This window comes from Lactuca virosa, chromosome 2 (assembly GCF_052849685.1).
Source record: "Lactuca virosa cultivar CGN04683 chromosome 2, Lactuca_virosa_CGN04683_v6, whole genome shotgun sequence".
Classification (NCBI taxonomy): domain Eukaryota; kingdom Viridiplantae; phylum Streptophyta; class Magnoliopsida; order Asterales; family Asteraceae; genus Lactuca; species Lactuca virosa.
The window spans coordinates 192,136,261-192,156,320 of NC_136427.1; the positions used below are offsets into that span (position 1 = coordinate 192,136,261).

The 20,060-nt window shown below is 36.5% G+C and overlaps 1 protein-coding gene and 1 pseudogene across 2 annotated transcripts; one reads left to right on the forward strand and one right to left on the reverse strand.

Moving 5' to 3' along the window:
• The first annotated feature begins 9,439 nt into the window (after positions 1-9,439).
• Positions 9,440-12,114, forward strand: LOC145156691 (vesicle-associated protein 1-2-like). Of its 2 annotated transcripts, none has more exons than XM_079075972.1 (8): positions 9,440-9,549; positions 9,880-9,980; positions 10,787-10,857; positions 10,963-11,044; positions 11,124-11,239; positions 11,318-11,491; positions 11,582-11,746; positions 11,847-12,114. In XM_079075972.1, exons 2-8 carry the CDS (start codon positions 9,932-9,934, stop codon positions 11,961-11,963), a joined length of 774 nt encoding a protein of 257 aa, XP_078932098.1. In that variant the 5' UTR covers positions 9,440-9,549; positions 9,880-9,931; the 3' UTR covers positions 11,964-12,114. The 2 variants fall into 2 exon arrangements, with proteins under 2 accessions (XP_078932098.1, XP_078932097.1); XM_079075971.1 differs by having other exon boundaries at positions 9,456-9,621.
• Positions 12,115-15,773: 3,659 nt separating this feature from the next.
• Positions 15,774-17,037, reverse strand: LOC145158087 (putative F-box/LRR-repeat protein 23 pseudogene; annotated as a pseudogene).
• Between the last annotated feature and the right edge of the window lie 3,023 nt (positions 17,038-20,060).

Below are 20,060 nucleotides of genomic sequence, written 5' to 3' on the forward strand. Positions count from 1 at the left end.
GGCAGTTTCAGCTGCAATGACAGCGGTGCTAGCCCACATGCAACCCATAAATAATGGTGGTGGGAATGGCCAAGGGACAAGAAGCTCCCACCAATGGATGAATCAAGGGCCTGCAAAGGTCTGTACCTACAAGGACTTTTCCAATGCAAGACCCCGCACTTTCAACGAGATTGGAGGAGTCATAGCTTTGAAACGATAGATCGAGAAGGTTGAGTCGGTATTCGAGATTTGCGAATGTCTGGAAGGGTGTAAGGTGAAATTTGCGGCATGCACATTCATCAACCAGACATTGTCATGGTGGAACGGTCACATTGAGGCCATGACACTCCCCGTTGCAAACGCCATGTCCTAGGAGGAACTCAAGGAAATGCTAATCGCCGAGTACTGTCCCCGAGGGGAGGTACAAAAACCCGAGCAAGAACTGTGGAACCTTACGGTGCAGAACTCGTACATTGACGCGTACATCTCAAGGTTTAGTGAACTAGCTCTTTTGTGTCCTGGTATGATTACGTCCGAGGGAAAGAAGGTTGAACGATTCATTTGGGGATTAACGCCTCCCATCCAAGGTAATGTGATTGCCTCGAAACCCGAGACCTATGACAATGCAAAGCGTCTGGCCAAGAAGCTTTATGATCACAGCGACAAGAAAGGTACCAAAGCGACCGAGGGGGAAAACAAACAAGAAAGAGGTAACAAGAAGAACTGGGAGAACAAGAGAAAAGGGCGACAGAATTCAGGGTCGTCCAAGAAACCACAGACAGTAGCAGTCCATTCTACTACCGCTCCAGCCGTACCAGCTCCACCCGACCCAGCCTCAACCACAACAGCGCCTGCCAAGTCATATGCGGGTTCCAATCCCAAATGTGACAAGTGTAATTACCACCACTTCGGGGCATGCAAGGACTTCCAATGAACAAACTGCAATCGAAAAGGGCACATTGTCCGATATTGCAGGATGCCCCCACAACAAAACAAGCAGCCCAATGACAACAACGCCGGAGCCAGCCGTGCATGTTACAGATGCGGAGAAAACGACATTTTAAACGCAACTGCCCCAAGAACAACAATCAGAACACAGGAAGGGTCCTAGCCATGGGACAAGGAGAGGCAGTGCAAGATCCAACTGTGGTGACTGGTACGTTTCCCCTCAACAACTCTTATGCGTGCATTTTATTTGATAGTGGTGTTGAGCGGAGCTTCATAAGTCACGAATTCAAACACCTACTCAATCAAAATCCTCACAAATTGAACGAAACTTTTATGGTCAAAATGGCCAATGGTAAAACATAATCAACCAACGATATCTACGTAGGGTGCACATTAGCATTAAATAATCACTCCTTTCCAATCGATTTGATGCCTGTTAATATTAGGAGCTTTGATGTGATTGTTGGCATGGATTGGTTAAGCCCTCACCATGCTGAAATTATGTGTCACGAGAAGGTCGTTTGTCTTCATCTTCCCAACAATGAAACCCTAATAGTTTATGGCGATAAACCCGGCACAAACCTCTGACTCATTTCTTGCATCCAAGCACAAAAGTGCTTGCATAAAAAGAATCGCGCCTTTATTGCTCATGTTGTGGATAAAACAAAGGAGGAGAAAAACATTAACGATATTCCATAAGTACGTGACTTTCCCGACATATTTCCAGACGATTTGCCAGGAATACCCCCCGAGCGTCAGGTCGAATTCCGAATCGATCTTATACCTGGAGCCACTCCAATCGCCAAATCACCTTACATGTTAGCTCCTGCCGAAATGCAAGAGTTATCAAGCCAACTAAGCGAACTTCTTGACAAAGGATTCATCAGGCCGAGCTTTTCACCCTGGGGAGCTCCGGTCCTGTTTGTCAAAAAGGACGGATCTTGCAGAATGTGCATCAATTATCGGGAGTTAAATAAGCTTACTGTTAAGAATCGATACCCACTCCCTCGAATCGATGATCTATTCGAACAGCTTCAAGGAGCCATCTACTTCTCCTAGATATATCTGAGGTCCGGATACCACCAACTAAGGGTCCGAGAGGAGGATATCCCAAAGACTGTTTTCCGAACCCGTTATGGGCATTTCGAATTCGTAGTCATGCCTTTTGGTCTCACAAATGCACCCGCAGCCTTTATGGACCCGATGAACTGAGTCCGTCGGCCGCTTCTCGATAACTTCATGATTGTTTTCATCGATGATATACTCGTTTACTCTAAGAGTGAGGAAGAGCACAACCAGCACTTACGACAGATTTTGGGAACTTTGAGAACAGAGAAGCTTTACGCAAAGTTCTCCAAATGTGAGTTTTGGATCCGTAAAGTGGAATTCTTGGGACATCTAGTCAGTGAAGAGGGAATACATGTGGACCCTAACAAGATCAAAGCTATTGAGGGCTAGGAAACCCCAAGAACCCCAACCGAAATCCGACAAATTTTAGGCCTTGCTGGTTATTACCGAAGGTTCATCCAAAATTTTTCCAAAATCGCCAATCCTCTCACCACTCTCACCCAGAAGGACGTATCTTTCCATTGGAATGAAAAACAAGAAGCTGCCTTCCAAACCCTGAACCAAGCCCTCTGCAGGGCTCCAATGTTGTCCTTACCAGAGGGAACGAAAGATTTCGTAGTGTACTGCGATGCTTCTAATCAAGGGTTAGGCTGTGTGCTTATGCAACGTAGAAAGGTCATAGCTTACGCATCCAGGCAACTAAAGACCCATGAAGTAAACTACACCACCCACGATCTCGAGCTGGGAGTTGTGGTCTCCACCTTAAAGATTTGGAGGCACTACTTATATGGCACAAAGTGCACCATGTTCACAGACCACAAGAGCCTCCAACACATTCTGAATCAAAAGGAATTGAACATGAGACAACGGAGATGGGTCGAACTGCTAAACGACTATGAGTGCGAAATCAAGTACCACCCAGGAAAGGAAAATGTGGTAGTCGATGCCCTAAGCCGAAAGGAATACTCAGATCGCCGAGTAAAGACGCTAATAATTACCATCCACTCCCATCTATCCTCATAAATCAAGGAGGCTCAGCAGGAAGCCTTGAAGCCAGAAAACGATGCCAATGAGGCATTACGTGGAATGGAAAAGAATATGACGATCAAAGAAGACGGAGCCTATTACCTTATGGACAGGATCTGGACACCGAGGTTCGGTGGATTCCGAGACGTGATTATAAACGAGGCTCACAAAACGAGGTACTCTATCCATCCGGGTTCCGATAAGATGTACCCGGATATCAAACAACATTATTGGTGGCTGAATATGAAAGCGGAGATTGCCACTTATGTGGGCAAGTGTCTCACTTGTGCCAAAGTTAAAGTGGAATATCAAAAGCCCTCGGGTCTACTTCAGCAACCCGAAATACCCGAGTGGAAATGAGAAAGGATAACAATGGACTTTATAACCAATTTACCTAAGACAACAGACGGTCTGGATGCTATCTGGGTGATCGTTGACCGATTAACAAAATCCGCCCATTTCCTGCCAATAAAGGAGACGTACAAGATGGAAAGACTAACGCGAATATATCTGAAAGAAGTAGTGAGACTCCATGGGGTGCCCATATCTATTATCTCTGATAGAGATAGCAGATTCACCTCTCGTTTTTGGCAGTCGCTCCAAAAGGCTTTGGGAACCCAACTTGATATGAGCACTGCCTACCACCCTCAGACTGATGGCCAAAGCGAGCGAACCATTCAGACTCTAGAAGACATGCTCCGGGCATGTGTAGTAGACTTCGGAAAAGCTTGGAATACTCACCTGCCCCTAATCGAATTCTCATACAACAACAGCTACCACACGAGTATAGGAGTCGCTCCCTTTGAGGCCTTGTATGGCCGGAAGTACAGATCACCCCTCTGCTGGGCTGAGGTGGGAGACACCCAGCTGGCAAAAGGGCAAGTGCCCAACAACACACTCACTGGACCCGAGATTATTCGAGAAACAATGGAAAAGATAGTCCAAATTAGAGCACAACTCCAAGCATCGCGGGACCGACAAAAGAGCTATACAGATAAAAGGCGAAAGCCTCTGGAATTCCAGGTGGGGGATCAAGTGTTATTAAAAGTCTCCCCTTGGAAAGGGATGATACGATTTGGAAAGAGGGGTAAATTAAATCCCCAATACATCGGACCATTCGAGATCCTTGCCCGGATCGGTCCGGTAGCCTACAAACTCCAACTACCCTCAGAACTTAGTAATATACACCCTGTAGTCCATTTGGCAAACCTAAAGAAGTGTTTATCAGACAAAACCCTCACATTTCCACTAGATGAGATTAAAGTGAATGAGAACCTTCTATTCGTTGAGCAGCCTATCAAGATTATGGATAAAGAAGTTAAGCGCACGAAACAAAGCCGCATCCCCATTGTGAAGGTTAGATGGAATGCCAAGCGCGGACCTGAATTCACATGGGAACGCGAGAATCAAATGATGCAGAAATACCCTCATCTTTTCACTAGTTAGTAAGAATGAATTCTAAAGAATTTCGGGACGAAATTCCCTTTAACGGGGGGATGATGTCACAAATGGAAATTTCAAGTCCAAAAACCAAGCCAAAGGAGTCTCGTATATGTAATAGTTATAGCAATACTATTCTTATGTTATGGTAATGTAAATTTTTTAGAATTATGTTACCCTAAAACTCTCACGAGGTATGAAATTAAATGGGATGTTGAACTTGCGTCAAATATAAATCACATAAACAATAGAACCAACATATTAAAGTTTTCTATACATCAATACCATGAACGCTTCCCTAGGAAGTTTCCATGACCGTGAACTACTCCTTAGTGAAAATGTTGGTCGTGAAAAACTTAAAAGGAAATACTTTGGCCGTGAACCACCCTAAGCCACTAGCCTAGGCCGTGAACACCATTTGAGGAAGGAAACCTTGACCATAAACACCATTCTAGGCACCTTTAGGTCGTAAACCACCCTTGGTGGACCCCTTTTTGGTTGTAAACCCCTTAGGGGATTCCTTTTTGAGCGTAAACCCTTGTCTGAACCCATTATGACCGTGAACCTCTTCCAATTCAATGTGTTTACGGTGATTGCAAGCTGTAATGCATAAAGTCCCAAGGCAAATCCCAGTAAAACATACATTAACCCTTAGTAATTTGGGATTACCCATAAGTAGTCAAAGCAAACAACCCATCCAATTCTTATCCCCATATGATAGAGCGTAAACCTCATTTCTCCATTCACAACTTCATTTCCACTTCTGTGAATTCTCCGTAAACCCTCCCAAGCATTCAACCAAGTTCTAGGAACCATTTTTCCTCACAATTCTTCCTTTGGTAAGTAAATTATGCCTAGTTAAATGATTCATACATTTATTCATTTTAAATCTTCTACTCACATATAAATTTATGTGTTCATAACCTTATGCTAGCAAATCCTCAAGAAGTTCATCCAACATATCAAGTGTTCTAGGCTCCAATTTCTCACCTCATCTCTTCACCCACACATTCTCCTACCCAATGTGAGCTTCATACCCCTATTTTTGAGCTTTTCATTGTTTTTTGGGGGAGGATGCAAGTCAAAGCCTTGTTTAAATCTTGATATATTTGCTTGTTATGCATGTATGCTAAGTTATATGTGCTAAACTTATGAATACTCCCTATGAAATTGTCCAAGAACTCGAAATCTTGTGCATGTCTCAAGAGCTTGAACCATATTTTACAAATTGTGTATGGAACCAAGAACTATAATGTTACGAAAATATAAGTCACAAATTGTTATGACAAGAACCATAAGGATTGCTTCAAAATTTGCTTAAACAAGTTGTTGGACAAAATATTTTGGAAGTGGTTAAATTATGGAAATAATAATATTTTGGGGACCATTTTCGGCCATAAGTATATATATAAGGATCATTTTGGAACATGAGATAAATTAGAGTAATTATTGAACATCTCAATTTCTAAAGGACCAAAAATGAAATTTTTGGATAAACAAGGGCCTTTTTAAACATTTTCTTAAATATAAGTCTAAAATGAGCATTTTTTAAGAAATGGGCCAATTTCAACAATTCACATAGTTTTGAACCACTTATGACACCTTTTGGCAAATATGGGTCTTATTTGATAATTTATAGAAAGAAGGGTCATTTTTGCCAATATCGATATTACTGGGTCATTTTTGACAAATATGATTCAAAGTGAATTATTTTCAAACGAAAATGATATATCTAGTTAACGAGCACAACTATTTTTATTTATTTAATAAATAACGGATTTCAATGATTTGCACAAATATATGTTAGTATTCTAGTCAGCCGCATCTTCGTTGTACCTATATATATTAGTGTACATTTAAAGTCCTGTAAGAGTTATAACCAGAGTCTCCTGGAGGGAGAGCGGAAATTTGTGTATAGATCTATACGAGGTTGACACCCCACACATTCGTTGTTCGCTACAGCTAGACCGGCCAGTCTAGGGTGACAAATGTCTTAAACGAAACCAACGCCTGAAGAACGTTAGGACAGACACTCCGTCATATTAGTATGGTTATAGCGACTCACTTAGAATATAACGGTATTATTTAGAAATTTACGCAAGTTACACCTTTCGATTATAAACAACTATTGTTTGGATACATTAAACGAAAATTTTACCACACAAGTCTTAGGGTTTTTAAGACTACTATTTTGTACATCAGAAAATATAGGATTTTCTGGGGGAAAACGATTTTATACGATTTCGAAAACGATAAACTAAAATACACATGCAACTATACTAGATTGGAAACAAGACTTACAACTATTTCGACAAGAAAATATTGGATTTTTTGGTTTTCTAACTATCACAGATTTTTATACAAAATGCTTATGAACTCACCAACATATTTTATGTTGACGTTTTTCAAACGACTTGTATTCTTAGGAAATCAGTAAGCAGATTAGTGGAATGCGGATGCAGGATTATTTTGATGTAGTTTGGAATTTACTCACTATTGTCTCTTTTGTGTATTTTGAGAACATAAACATGATGTAAAACAATATAAGTTTGATATCTTGATGTATGATGTTTGGATTTGCTATGTTACATTTATATTCAATTGTTATGATACCGCACAATGACGTCACCTGCCTCCGAACGTTTTCGCCGTTCTGGTTCGGGGGTGTGACATGTTTTTTCCTAACAATCGAATGATCTTGATTTTGATTTTTGTGCCGTATACTCCTAAGCTGAAATATTAGAAAAATCATAACTTCATTTTATGAAGTTAGATTTAGGCGTTCTTTATATGCACGAAATCCTTGCTACATATACTATAACTTTGGTTAAAATTATTTATCATAAATAATCTTCTATCAAAAAATCAATTTTTAACGCCTTTTATATTCAAATTCAATACCCCGAATCTGCGGTTGTTACACCTACGTACCATCCACCTCCATCCACGACTCACTCCATGTACACTTATGCCAAAAGTGGCATTCCTAAACATTACCTTAATCTACACACCATTACTAAATCACCATTCCACAATCCTATCTTTATGCCCTTAATGTATCAAATTAGACAATTGACCTGCAATATGAATTTAATGCTCTTATTGGTAATGGTATGTGGGAACTTATTCTTAGGCCTTTGTGGGTCGACATTGTTCATTTTATGTATCTTTTTAGAGAGAAGTACAAGGATACTTAATATTTTAACCGTTACAAAGTAAGACTTGTAGCAAATGGTAAACACCATAAACCCAATATTGATTCCCACGAGAATTTTTGTCTGTGACAAAGTGGCCATAAGCCAACTTCAAGCTCTTCATGTGCTCTCTCGTCTTTAGTATATTAATATCTTCATAAAAGGCCTATCCACGTGTCTTTTGACTGACTTCAGAGGTAGTTTTGATGTTTGATCTCAACCTCATGCATAAACTGCAAAGACGTATTAGTGTTGTATAAATATACCCTTATGTATGTAAATGTATTAATCTAGCCTACTTATATTGCAATATGTATTTAATTTCCTTTCAACGAGAAACTAATTATAAAAGTATTCTAGACTTACAATAGTAATTGAGTAAATTACATAAAATTTTCATATGGTTCGAGCTAATTTGCAAGTTTCGTCATTATTTTTGTTTTTTCACTCGGATTATTCATATAGTTTTCTTTTGTTGTAGATTTTGTCCCTAAGAGACCCAACATGATTGCATTGCCCTTTTCTACTTATTTTTTTATAATTTTTTTATAAATTTTATAATTGTAATAAATAACAAGGCCTCACCCTTGTCTATATGAATTATCTATCAGTGACATCTCCCTTAACCACTTCTCTTATTAGCAACCAAGAAAGAACTATTAGATAACTTCATGTTTAGATCTAGTTGTTTAGTTCAACTAGATGTCTTTTTTTTCTAAAAATGATGCAAATACCTAGAAGAGTAAATTAGCAAAAGCAACCACATGCATATCAAGTCTTTGATTCTGATTCTGCTCGGATGGAAGCAGAGAAAGGTAGGGACGGGTTGTCCATCCAAGATACACATAACGTAATGACCCAAATTTTCATGTATCGCAAGGAATGAAAAGTGCAAATTTAAACTAACGAGTGATGAAACATGAAACTTTTAACCAAACAAAAGATGGTTCAAGTTAATTTTTGAAAAGAAGAATTAAACGTGTCTTTTGACATCACACAATGGACGATTGATGTAATTTACTCTAATACAAATAAATATAAATAATAAATATTCTATAATAAATAATTTTTTTTGTCACATGTCATATTCTCATCATTTTGTTATATGTTATTTTATGATTATTTTAAATTAAATTTTTTCCACATATGGTTTGATATATTTTTTTTCTATTTTATTAAATTTCGAATAGTATTAAAATATAGAGTTTAGGTCATTTTTGGCCACTTAACTTTTGGTTTTGTGTTCATTTGGTCACTTAACTATTTTTAAGTTTTAAAAGGTCATCAAACTTTTGACTTTGTGCTCATTTAGTCACTTAACTTTTGGTTTGGTCACATTTAGTCACCTAACTTTTAAATTTATGATCATTTAGTCACCAAACTTTTAAAATTGTGCTTATTTAGTCACTAAACTTTTAAATTTTTTTAAAAGCTTAGTGACTAAATAAGCACAATTTTAAAAGTTTGATGACTAAATATGACCAAAACAAAAGTTAAGCGACTAAATGAGTATAAAACCAAAACTTTGATGACCTTTTAAAACTTAAAAAGAGTTAAGTGACAAAATAAGTATAAAACCAAAAATAAGTGACCATGACCTAAACCCTAAAATATAATAAACATATATCATTTCTATTAATACAACTTCTTTTTGAATTTCAAAAATTTTATATTATATTAAAGTCCTGTCATTTTTTTTAATTTTTTTATTAAAATTAAGAAAAATGAAGATTTCAATTTTATAATATCATTTTTTTTCGATCTATGGATAGTTTGTGAATAAAATACGGTGTATCTCACGAGTCACGTCACGAGTTCAAAATGAAGTCGGTCCTTACCAACCCGCCAATCGCCATGGAACTATAACGCAGTAACACAGGCGTTTGGGAATTCGGTAATCATCCCCTAATTCGTTCTATCCAGTATCCACATTGTTTGAATCACGTTTCCTCTCTTGCTCTTTCAGGTGATTCTTATTAGCTCAATATGTTCTTTGATTAGCTTTTCTCTACTATACTCTGTTTTCGTATTTCTCGTCCAGAAACTGAAACATAGGAAGATTTCAGTAGTTAATTAGGGTTTTCTTTTAGAAAATTGAACTGGTTTTGCTAATTAATGGATCAAATCGGAACCAGTACGACTCTATCACAGTCCTTAGTGTGTGTTTCATGCGTGGTTCTAATACTGGCTGGAATTATGGTATGAATGCAATTTCTGATTGCAGGAAAGGGATTTTGATACATCTATCTTATTCTGTTTGAATTTTCGATGGGAAGATGAACACGGAGCTGTTGGAGATTCAACCTGAAGAAGTTAAGTTCATATGTAAGCTGATTCTTCTCTCTTATTTTTATTTGCTTTCATGCTAGATCTGCTAGAAGCTAAAGTTGATACATGAAACTTAATGGTTATAGAGGGAATAGAAGTATATTACGTGTTCAGATGCACCAAGCAATGTAGACTCATTCTGTACGCGGATTTAATGTGGCCTTGCCAATAAAGGAAAGTTAAATATGTACTATGAAACCACAAAACCGTTGCCTTACCCATGGTAGATGAAGCAAAACATTCAACTTTTTTGATGGTCTATGATGAAAGTCACAAAGTCTGTGGGTCAATGATACCGATTGTCAGTGAAGACAGTTATAGCAGTTATTGGTTGCAAAAACTAGGTCTTATCATATCTGTTACATTTTTTTTGAAGAAACATCATAATCTTGTTGTAATTCATGATCTTGCCAAAAGTTAGAACTAACAAATTTATGAGTTTGTTTCAACTAAAAGTGATCATACTCATTTTAACTACAATCAATGTATTGACATCTTGATAACCTATTCAATCAAGCATGTATCAGCATTCTAATTCAATCATCAATTTGATCATTCAATTAGACATATACCCATTCTCTAATACCATATTTTGTAACTCCACTCAAGGAGATAGGTGAAAACAACATTCATTAGTCATGCTTATATACATTTTCTTTTAATATGCACACATTGATTTTTGTGGGTGCCTGTCCTATTACATGGCTAAGTCTATTACAAATACAGGTCTACAGTTCATTATTTTATATATAAGAATGTGCTAATGCTAACTCATAATGTTCTTATTCTCCATTTCACATTAGTTGAATTCCAGAAACAAAGCTCATGTTGTATTCGACTGACAAATAGATCTGATCACCATGTTGCTTTTAAGGTCCTAACCTTATTCCCAATATCTAATCTCAATCTTATCTCTAAAGATTTGATATCTCATAACATCAGATTTATCTTTATCCACCTGAAGTAAATTTCTTGTCAGGTTAAAACCACATCTGCAAAGAAATACTGTGTCAGACCACATACCGGAATCATTAAGCCAAATTTAACATGCTCTTTCACAGGTATAAATATAATCTTTATTTTTCAAAATTTGGTGTTGGAATTTGGATGCTACTGATTTGCTGATAATCTTTTTCACAGTTACTATGCAAGCACAAAATGCAGTGCCTTCTGATTTTGTAAGCAAGGACAAGTTCTTGATTCAAAGTACAATTGTTCCCAAGGGGACAAAAGAGGAGCATATCACATCTACAACGGTTGGTATAACTATAAATGAAGACGTTGGTTTGAATTAGAAAGTTGATTCTTTTATCTGATTTATTTAATCTTTTTAGTTTTCTAAAGAGGAAGGAAAGCATATTGAGGAAAAGAGGCTTCAAGTGATCCTTGTTAGTCCACCCTCCTCACCTGTATTGTCTCCAATGAATGAGATATCAAGGATAAGGCCATATAATGCATCCCCAGAATCAAATGATGATTTTGCTCAAAGATATAGCTGTTATGCACCTGTAAGAGCTTTCAGCTGTGTTACTTAATTTGTAATTATAGAGAATTGAAATGGTGTTGATGATTACTAATTATTTTGAAACTTATGAAAGGTTGAGGAGGGAATAGAGGTGTCAAAAACTAGAAAGAGTGTTTGTGTAGTGGCAATGAAGAATGAGAAATCTTTAGCAAGGAAGCATACAGAAGAGCTGAGATTATCAAATGATGTGGAAGAGATGAAGTCAAAACTCAGAGAACTTGAGTCACTGCTTCGACAGGTCAGCATGTTGTTTTGTATTTGGTTGGATGGAATGGAATCACTCATTACATTCCATGACCATGTTTGGTTTAATTGACTGGAATGGATAATTTTTGCAGGAAAAGCTTAGAAATAATCAAAACACAAGAACAAAAGGGCAGATTGGATTCCAATTCCTGTTTGTTGTTGTGGTGGGACTTTCTGGGCTTTACCTTGGATACATGTTGAAGTCTTAACAGGTTAGTGTCTATATGTGTGATTTTCTATCTTGTTTACACTAGTATATTTCGAATGACTCTTTTACCCCTGCCATAAAAACTGCCACTTTTGAGTTTTGACTGATTGTGGATTTTGATAGAAATTGAAAGACCAAATTTACTTTCGTTACTATTAAGATTGAAGTTTATTTATTTCGTTTATCTATACATGCTAAGTTTTTTTTTTTGGGTCATTGTAAAGATAGATGTCTTGCACCATTTTGGTGTAACATAAAATTTGGTGTTATGTTATTCATTTACACCAACATGGTGTAGTAACATATTTTATAATAAATTATGATTGACATGTGTCTTACAATATAAACAGTAATAAAACATGCAGTTAACCTGTATATATTACAATGGAAATCTACTGAAAATTGACATTTGAAAATACTATTAGTTTGATAAATGTTGTTTTATTAAAACTAATTATTTGATTTTGTTTTTTTGAACGATCGAATTTATTAACATTAGCAAGAAGATTAAAAAAAAAAAAAAAAGAAGCAATTATAAAGAATTAAAAAGATAAAATTGGGTTTTGTAACAAAGAAATCAGTTAACTTTAAGTTTGACACTTGTATGAACTATCATCAATTGACTCTCGGCTCATTTTGATCCAAACATCAAAGCATTCATATATAAGATTCAATCTAGTAGCTACCAGATTAAAAAGAATCATCTAAGCAAGAATATTGTTTTTTGGTTTGACACTAATATATTCGATATCGTAGCCTCACTTGTAGACCCGTTCGTTAGGGCTAATTCTAGGATTTATAAAAATAATTAAACAAAATAAATAAATAATGAAGATAATAAAAATAAAAATTAAATGGTTAAGTAGAAGTCAAAGTTTAGAAATTTGAGTTGACTCGGCTAACAACTATAAGGTTCTTGATATTATTAGGAACATGATAAATTTGGTGTAGGCAGAATGGGAAATTTAGGGAAGATGTGATAGTGTTGCCATGACCTAGGACATGAGTACCATTACCAACGAGAATATATTTATTTTTATTAAAACAAAAGAAGTCTTAGAGTTTACCTGCATCACTTTTCAAGTGAGATGTGGACCCATATCCATGTATAAGGAAGGCAATACGTACCACGGAGAACCAACCAACACGTTACCAACCGAACCAATAAAATTGGTAGCCAACTTTTTTGGTAACCAATATATTTGGCTGGTAATACCATACCAATTAAGTAATCTTGGTATGGTAACGGTATGAAATTTTGGATACCACGGTTCTACCGTACCAACCAATATATATATATATATATATATATATATATATATATATATATATATATATATATATATATATATCAATTCTTAGTATTTTCATGTTTTAATTAGAGTAACAACTATCAGTCTTGGAATTACTAACATAATTGAGTGATTGACAATTCTTTTTATACTTATTATTTTTTGAGCACTTGATGAGTAATACCAAACGAATTATATTACACTAAAAGCGAAAGTAATACCAAAAGAAGGGATGAACGTAAGTCCACAACTTCATCTCAAATTCGCGTTTAAGATGAGTTTTTGCCCTTAATTTCCGATTCTCGCAATTCTTCTGTAATTGGCAATTTCAAGTTATATTAATTAAAAAATTTGGTATATACCAATACCAATTTGTACCAACCAAATATGTTGGCAGCCAAATTAGTTGGTACCAAATATACTTGGTACGGTACCGGTAACTAAATTACTCTGCCAACTATAATTGGTACGGTACACGGTTTGGAGGAAAAAAGATCGGTACCGTACCAATTCCACCCCTATAAGGAACCGTCTGACGATTGCATCTACAAAGTGTGGAAGGCAACTTCAAGTTTAGTTGGGCATGTACGTCTAGTTTGTTGCATCTTGTTTCTTCCAATAACAGTCGGGTCAGACTAATGACGGTAGCGACGGTGTCAAAATTATCATTGGTGAGGCCGAAGACTAACTGAAGCACCATCTTCGTTTCTTAAATTGGGTTGCCAACATTAGCTAGTTGATCAACATGGTTTTTGAGATAAGCACGATAAACCATTTCGATTTGTTTTGTGAGTCAATATATATATCTTCCCTATAAAGGTTTGTATAATGGCTTGCGTTTTTATTAATTTAAGCCGATTATAAATACAAGATATTCTCTATAATTAAAGAAAAGATATACACAACAATTACAAATAAATACAAATATATAATTATCTTTTAAGAGTATTAAAAATTAAATTCTTAATTTATTGTTCTTTTAGGTTTTACTAAACATTCGCATTTCATTTAGGTTATGTTTGGTGTACTAGCTGAAAAGTTAGCTGATAGTTGAAAAGCTAGCTGTTATGTGAAAAAACTAGTTGATAAAAAATAACGTTTGTTAAAACTAGTTGAAATATATATAAAATAACATTTAGAAAAATATGTTTTTATAATTAATTAAGGATATATTTGAAAATTTTTAAAAAAACTTCTAAAAAACTAGTTTAAGTAGTTTTTTAAAAAAACTAGCTTATAAACTATTTTTTTACTTGCCAGACATGGCAACCTAAAAAAGCTATAAAAATAAACTAGCTATGGTGCCAAACACAACCTTAATCTCAAGAAATAAATTGAAATTTTAAAACCTTCAACCCAAATTATTTCTTTGTTTTTTTCATCTCGTTCTTTTTTATCATGTTCATATGTCTTCTTCATTTTCTTTTTTGTGCACAAGGTTCCATCGATTTAAGATATGCTCTTTTCGATTTTGTGTTCTTTGTCATAGAGATTGTTTTGGGTTGATAGTGTGAAAAAGATGAACTATCACATATTAAATAAGATGAACTAGCACAAGTTAAAGAAGATGAATGGTGGTGGTTTCATGAGTATTTTCATTTGGGGGTATTTATGTAATCAAGTTTGCTTCCGTTCTGTTTTTAAGGTATGTTTGGATTCTGGGTCTTCAAGATATGTTTGGATTTAAGCTTCGATTTGGTACTGGATAGTGGTGGTTGTGGGAGGAGGTAGACGGTGGTGGATTTTTAAGGTTGAAGGGAATCATGCTTTGAGTGCCGAACTCTACATCAATTTAGCAAGGAAGGAGGAGGAAGGGGGGGGGGGGGTTGAAGAGTGGGGAAGAAGAGAGGGAGAAGAGAGACTGCAATGGTGAGAGGAGAGAGACTCGGTACACACTTGCCGAGTTAAGCCACCGAACTCAACATGTCGAGTTCGTGGCACGGTGTTTGTCGAGTACATCTCGGATAGATTCGCCGAGTCCTAACCAAGGCCACCCCGTGTAGCCTAAGAATAAAAATACAAGTTGGACTTAATTTTTCAAAAACAAGAATAATAGGTTTAAAATCAATAAACCATTTTTAAATTTTAAAACAATTAGTTTTTAATAGAAAAATCTGATGTTAAGTGAGCGTTTGTGGACTATGCTAGTTGACTAAACTGCCATGTAGCATGGCATATATGTACGGTAAGGGATGATAAAATTTGAAAGTTTACATTTACAATACACACACAAAAAAAAAGGTTATGGACCATTTAAAAATCAAAACTAGTAGTTTGTTGGGTTACAATGACACTAATTTGGTGAGAAAATAGTTGATTCTTAAAATACACAAGAGAAACAAACAAGCTAGCAACCTATTCCATCAAACCAAGAGATGAAACTATGTACTTAACGCTTGATGTTCATAACAGGAATTGATTAAAAATAAAACCCACCAAATAGAAGCTAAAATCTCGACTGTTGTAAATTTTTATACAAGAAATCACTTCTTTCCATGGATCTTTTGGTGTTACTCATCTTAAGGTAATTTGTAGCAGGAACATGAAGAAGAGAAAGACACAAAAACCTAATATTTAAGTTTTAATAAACAAAAAGACAACTTAAAAGAGAATATTTGGGCAGTTTTACATATCATATATAAGATTTTATACAACCATCGAAGTAGTATAAAAATTTCTTATATATGCATAAATTAAGAGAATCTTTGGGCCGTTTTACACATTTAATCTTCTCCAAACATTTTCTCCAAATCGGTTCCCCCTCAACATCAATGTAAGAGCACACACTCAAGTCAATGTAAGAGCATGCACGCAAGTCGAGTGATTCAAGGTACCGACATCCTTTAAGAATCACCTCCAACCCAACATTTGTCATCTTGTCTCCAATGAGTTCAAGATGCCTTAACTCAGGTAGGTTTTCTCCAATAGCTATTGCTCTCTCATTAGGAAACTTTGAGAACTCACGGCTTCTCAATGGGTTATTGTTCAGTTTCAATGTTTTTAGCATGGGACAGTAACATCCGACACTTTCAATAGCTTCTTTCGAGATATGTGTTACGTAGATACTGAGTTCCTCTAATGCTGGTAATTTCTTCAAAGCGTCACTCCAGCTTAAATATGTAACCTCAAAACAATATGAGATTTCAAGCCGCTTTAGCTGACTTGATTTGTTAAAGTAACAAAACTGATTAAGGAGTTGTTTGATAGTTGCTGGTTAAGTCAGCTCTAGCTCTGATTAAGTCAAGGCATGAATTAGTCAGATTATATCAGACTTAGCCGCTTATCGGACCAGTAAAAGTCATATCAAGGCAATAGGACCGAATGAGACACTTTTAAGTGTGGTATCAAACAGTCCGAATCTGTCTAAGTGACCACGTCAGACCCAACCTCTTACTATGAATAGTAAGAGGCATATCAAATAGGAATCCCTAAGAGACAAATAAGCTCACATATGTACCTATCAACAACATACTGGAGAAGCTCATTATCGGCAAAACCAACGATTGTGATATCAACCAATTGGCCTTGGCTTCTATCGACGGCATGCTTACACATCTCCCTTAGTGGTGGTAGTTGATCAAGTCTCGCATGATTAACCGAAAAATCTATAACTCTCCACATCATAGGATCCTTGCAGATTTTATGCCAACTTGTGCAAACTTTCTGGGCATTCTCAAGTATGTCAAAAGCATCAACTCTGTTTAGAATATTAGCCATTACATCATATGGAATGTCCACCCAATTTCTCTCTTCTGGTTCTTGTTGTTTTGATGGCGATGTCATCTTAACTTTAGCATGTACAAACCAACAAAATCATACGTAAATCTAAGACTATAATATTAGAAAAACCCTAGTGCTTGCAAATTGTCGTTATATTGTCGAAAAATCGCCCTGAATCACATAGACTACATAAAATATTAATCATCGTGATTTAGAATGTAGGGAGAAATGTAACAATCTTGAATACTAACGCAATAATCTAAGTAGTCTCGCTAACCACGTCGATTTAAAACTATGGTGAATACTGATTATATGGTAGGGCTAGAATGAATTGATTACATGAATGCAGAAGAGAGTTTAACATACCAGTGAGAAAGGGGGACAAGTTCCAAAACGTCGACTATCGGAGAGATTTGCAAACGCCGGAATAGTGTAGCTTGTGATGAAGAAGAGAAGCAATTCCAACTTCCGCCGCGCGTAACCTTATTATGTTATGGGCCTAATAAAACTGTTATTGTCTAGGTGGGATTATAATCAGGCCCGACGTATTATTTAATAAAATTTCTATTCAGTATTAGATGTTATATTATGAAAAAAAATTGATTATAATAATAAATAATGTTTGATATTCATAGAATACTAGGTGATTAAAAAATAGTTAAAAAAAAACTCCATTCGTTTTAAAAAAATTTGATGCAATTTTTTTGGGTTAAACGGCAGGGGCAGATTTAAAGAGGGAGTTATGGGGCACGTCAAGCGGTATAGTAGTTCATAAAAAATGTATAAAATACCATACAAAGGTTATTTTTTGTGATAAATGGTGCTTTATTTTGTCAAAAAGAAAAAAATGTATATAAACCAATTCAAAAATCAAAAATGTAAATTTTCAAAAAAAAACCCTAAGTCATAAATCTATTTGGGGTTATGAACAATCTAATGAGTAAGAATGTAACATCCCAAATTTCAAACAAAAGTTTTCATTTAAAAACAATAAGTAATTCAAAACATTTTCATAAAAGATTAGAGTAATAGGTTAATTCAAAACATTGTAAAACCATAGTGTAAAAATGTATCAAAACCGAGTTTTGGAAAAACATAATATCAAGTCAAAAAAAAAATTGAAGTCATAATCGTCTGCGATGCGCATAAAATATAGTCAAACTGGATGTAACACCCATAAAATTTAAGTCAATTAAATTTTTTTAAACAATCCAAAAACCATTAGTTATTACAAAACTTGTTTTCAAAAGGTATAATATCAGAGTATCCCAGAAACATAAACATAAATATGAGGAGCTGTACGATTACGCATTCGCCTTGCCGCGATCCCCTGATGTACCTGAAACAATAAACTGAAACTGTAAGCCCGAGGCTTAGTGAGTTCCCCAAAATACCGATACACTGCACATAATACATATACAAATAACAGCATGTACTGGGTCCACAGCTTTACAGACTGGAATACCCCTGGGCCCACAGTGTGAGTCTAGATTGCCTACCGGGCCCACAACTTACATCTGGATTGCCACCGAGCCCACAATACGAGTCTGGATTGCCTACCGGGCCCACAACTCGTATCTAGAATGCTCCTAGGGTTTGTTGGTCACCGCACGAAGCAGTACATTCTCAACCCATCCCACATAACATATCAACATATAACATAACTACTGAGCATGCAGACAATCATATAACAACACAGATAGTCCTACCGATCTACCTAACTGGCATAATCACTAGCATGCAACACTAACTCATACTCAACATCTAACATTGCTAGGATAACATATCCAATGGGTCGGCCTTGGTGCCTTAGACCCCTTAGTATAGTGAGGTAACTCACCTCGCAAGTAGTGCTGAAATACTATAATTCTCTAACTGCTGTCTCACCGGGAATTCTGAACTGTCACATAATAATAAATACTAGGTTAATACTCAGCATTACTCCCTTGACTAAGTGTCCTCATAACTCATTAAGTCCATTCCCTTTTGTTGGCCAAAGTCCCACACCAAGCCCTCAACTTGGAAGTCCATATACATAAGTCCACTATTGGCCCAATTTACTAAATTGGGCAAAATCTCCTTATTGGGCCTAAACCCATGATCCACTACCACTAACTGACCCATAACACCTTATTTACTAAGTCCAGCAAAGGCCCAAGTCCCTTTAGTCCATAAACAACCCAATACCCGAAGCCCAAATGTCAATGGCCCAACAGAGGACGTACGCGGGGCGTACGCGACCAGATGTTGACCACCATCGGGGTGGTTGACCCAGTACGCTGGGCGTACTGAATTTACGTTGGGCGTACTCCATAACTAGCCAAAACCTTATTAAGTGCTTAATGGCTTAAGCACTTAAGTCCTAATCTCAGATCTAGAGGCCTAACACGCCCAGGGTCCATAAAGTCACGAACTTTATCACTTTAGACGTCCATAAAGTCCTAAATGCTTGGTCTTAATCCATCAAGACCTTATTTCTCTTGTATGGGACACCTACAGCCTATGGGACCTTATTTTATCACTCAAGGTCCCTTCAAGAGCCTGGAAGGACAACTCTTTTCGTCCACAACACAACATGCACCAATTTGTGGCTTTTGGGACAAGAAATGCTTCTAATAAAGTAAAATGATGAGATATAAGCATATAAGCATAAAGTTTGGAACTTTATACCTTTAGGAGCTTCTTGAGAACAACCTAACTTCAGATCTATGAACTTGATCTTCTTCTCCAACACTTGGATGCAATGCCTTCCTCTTGAAACACTCTAAAACACACCAAATAAGCTTACACCCACAAGGAAGAGCTAGGGTTTTGGGGAGGACGAATGTAGGCAGTGGAGGCTGAGGTTAATCAGAGGAAATGATCCATAAGGGTGTTTATATAGTCCCCAAACCCTAAATATTAGGGTTTTGTCCTGACATGAGTACGCCCAACGTACATGAGTGTACACCCAGCGTACTAGGGCGCGCCTAGTACGCTCAACGTACCCTTATGTACTCTCAACGTACTCCTACCTGACTTAAAGTTGCAACTTTAGTACTTATACTCCTCATGGCCCAACTCAACCAACTCCAGGGACTACAATG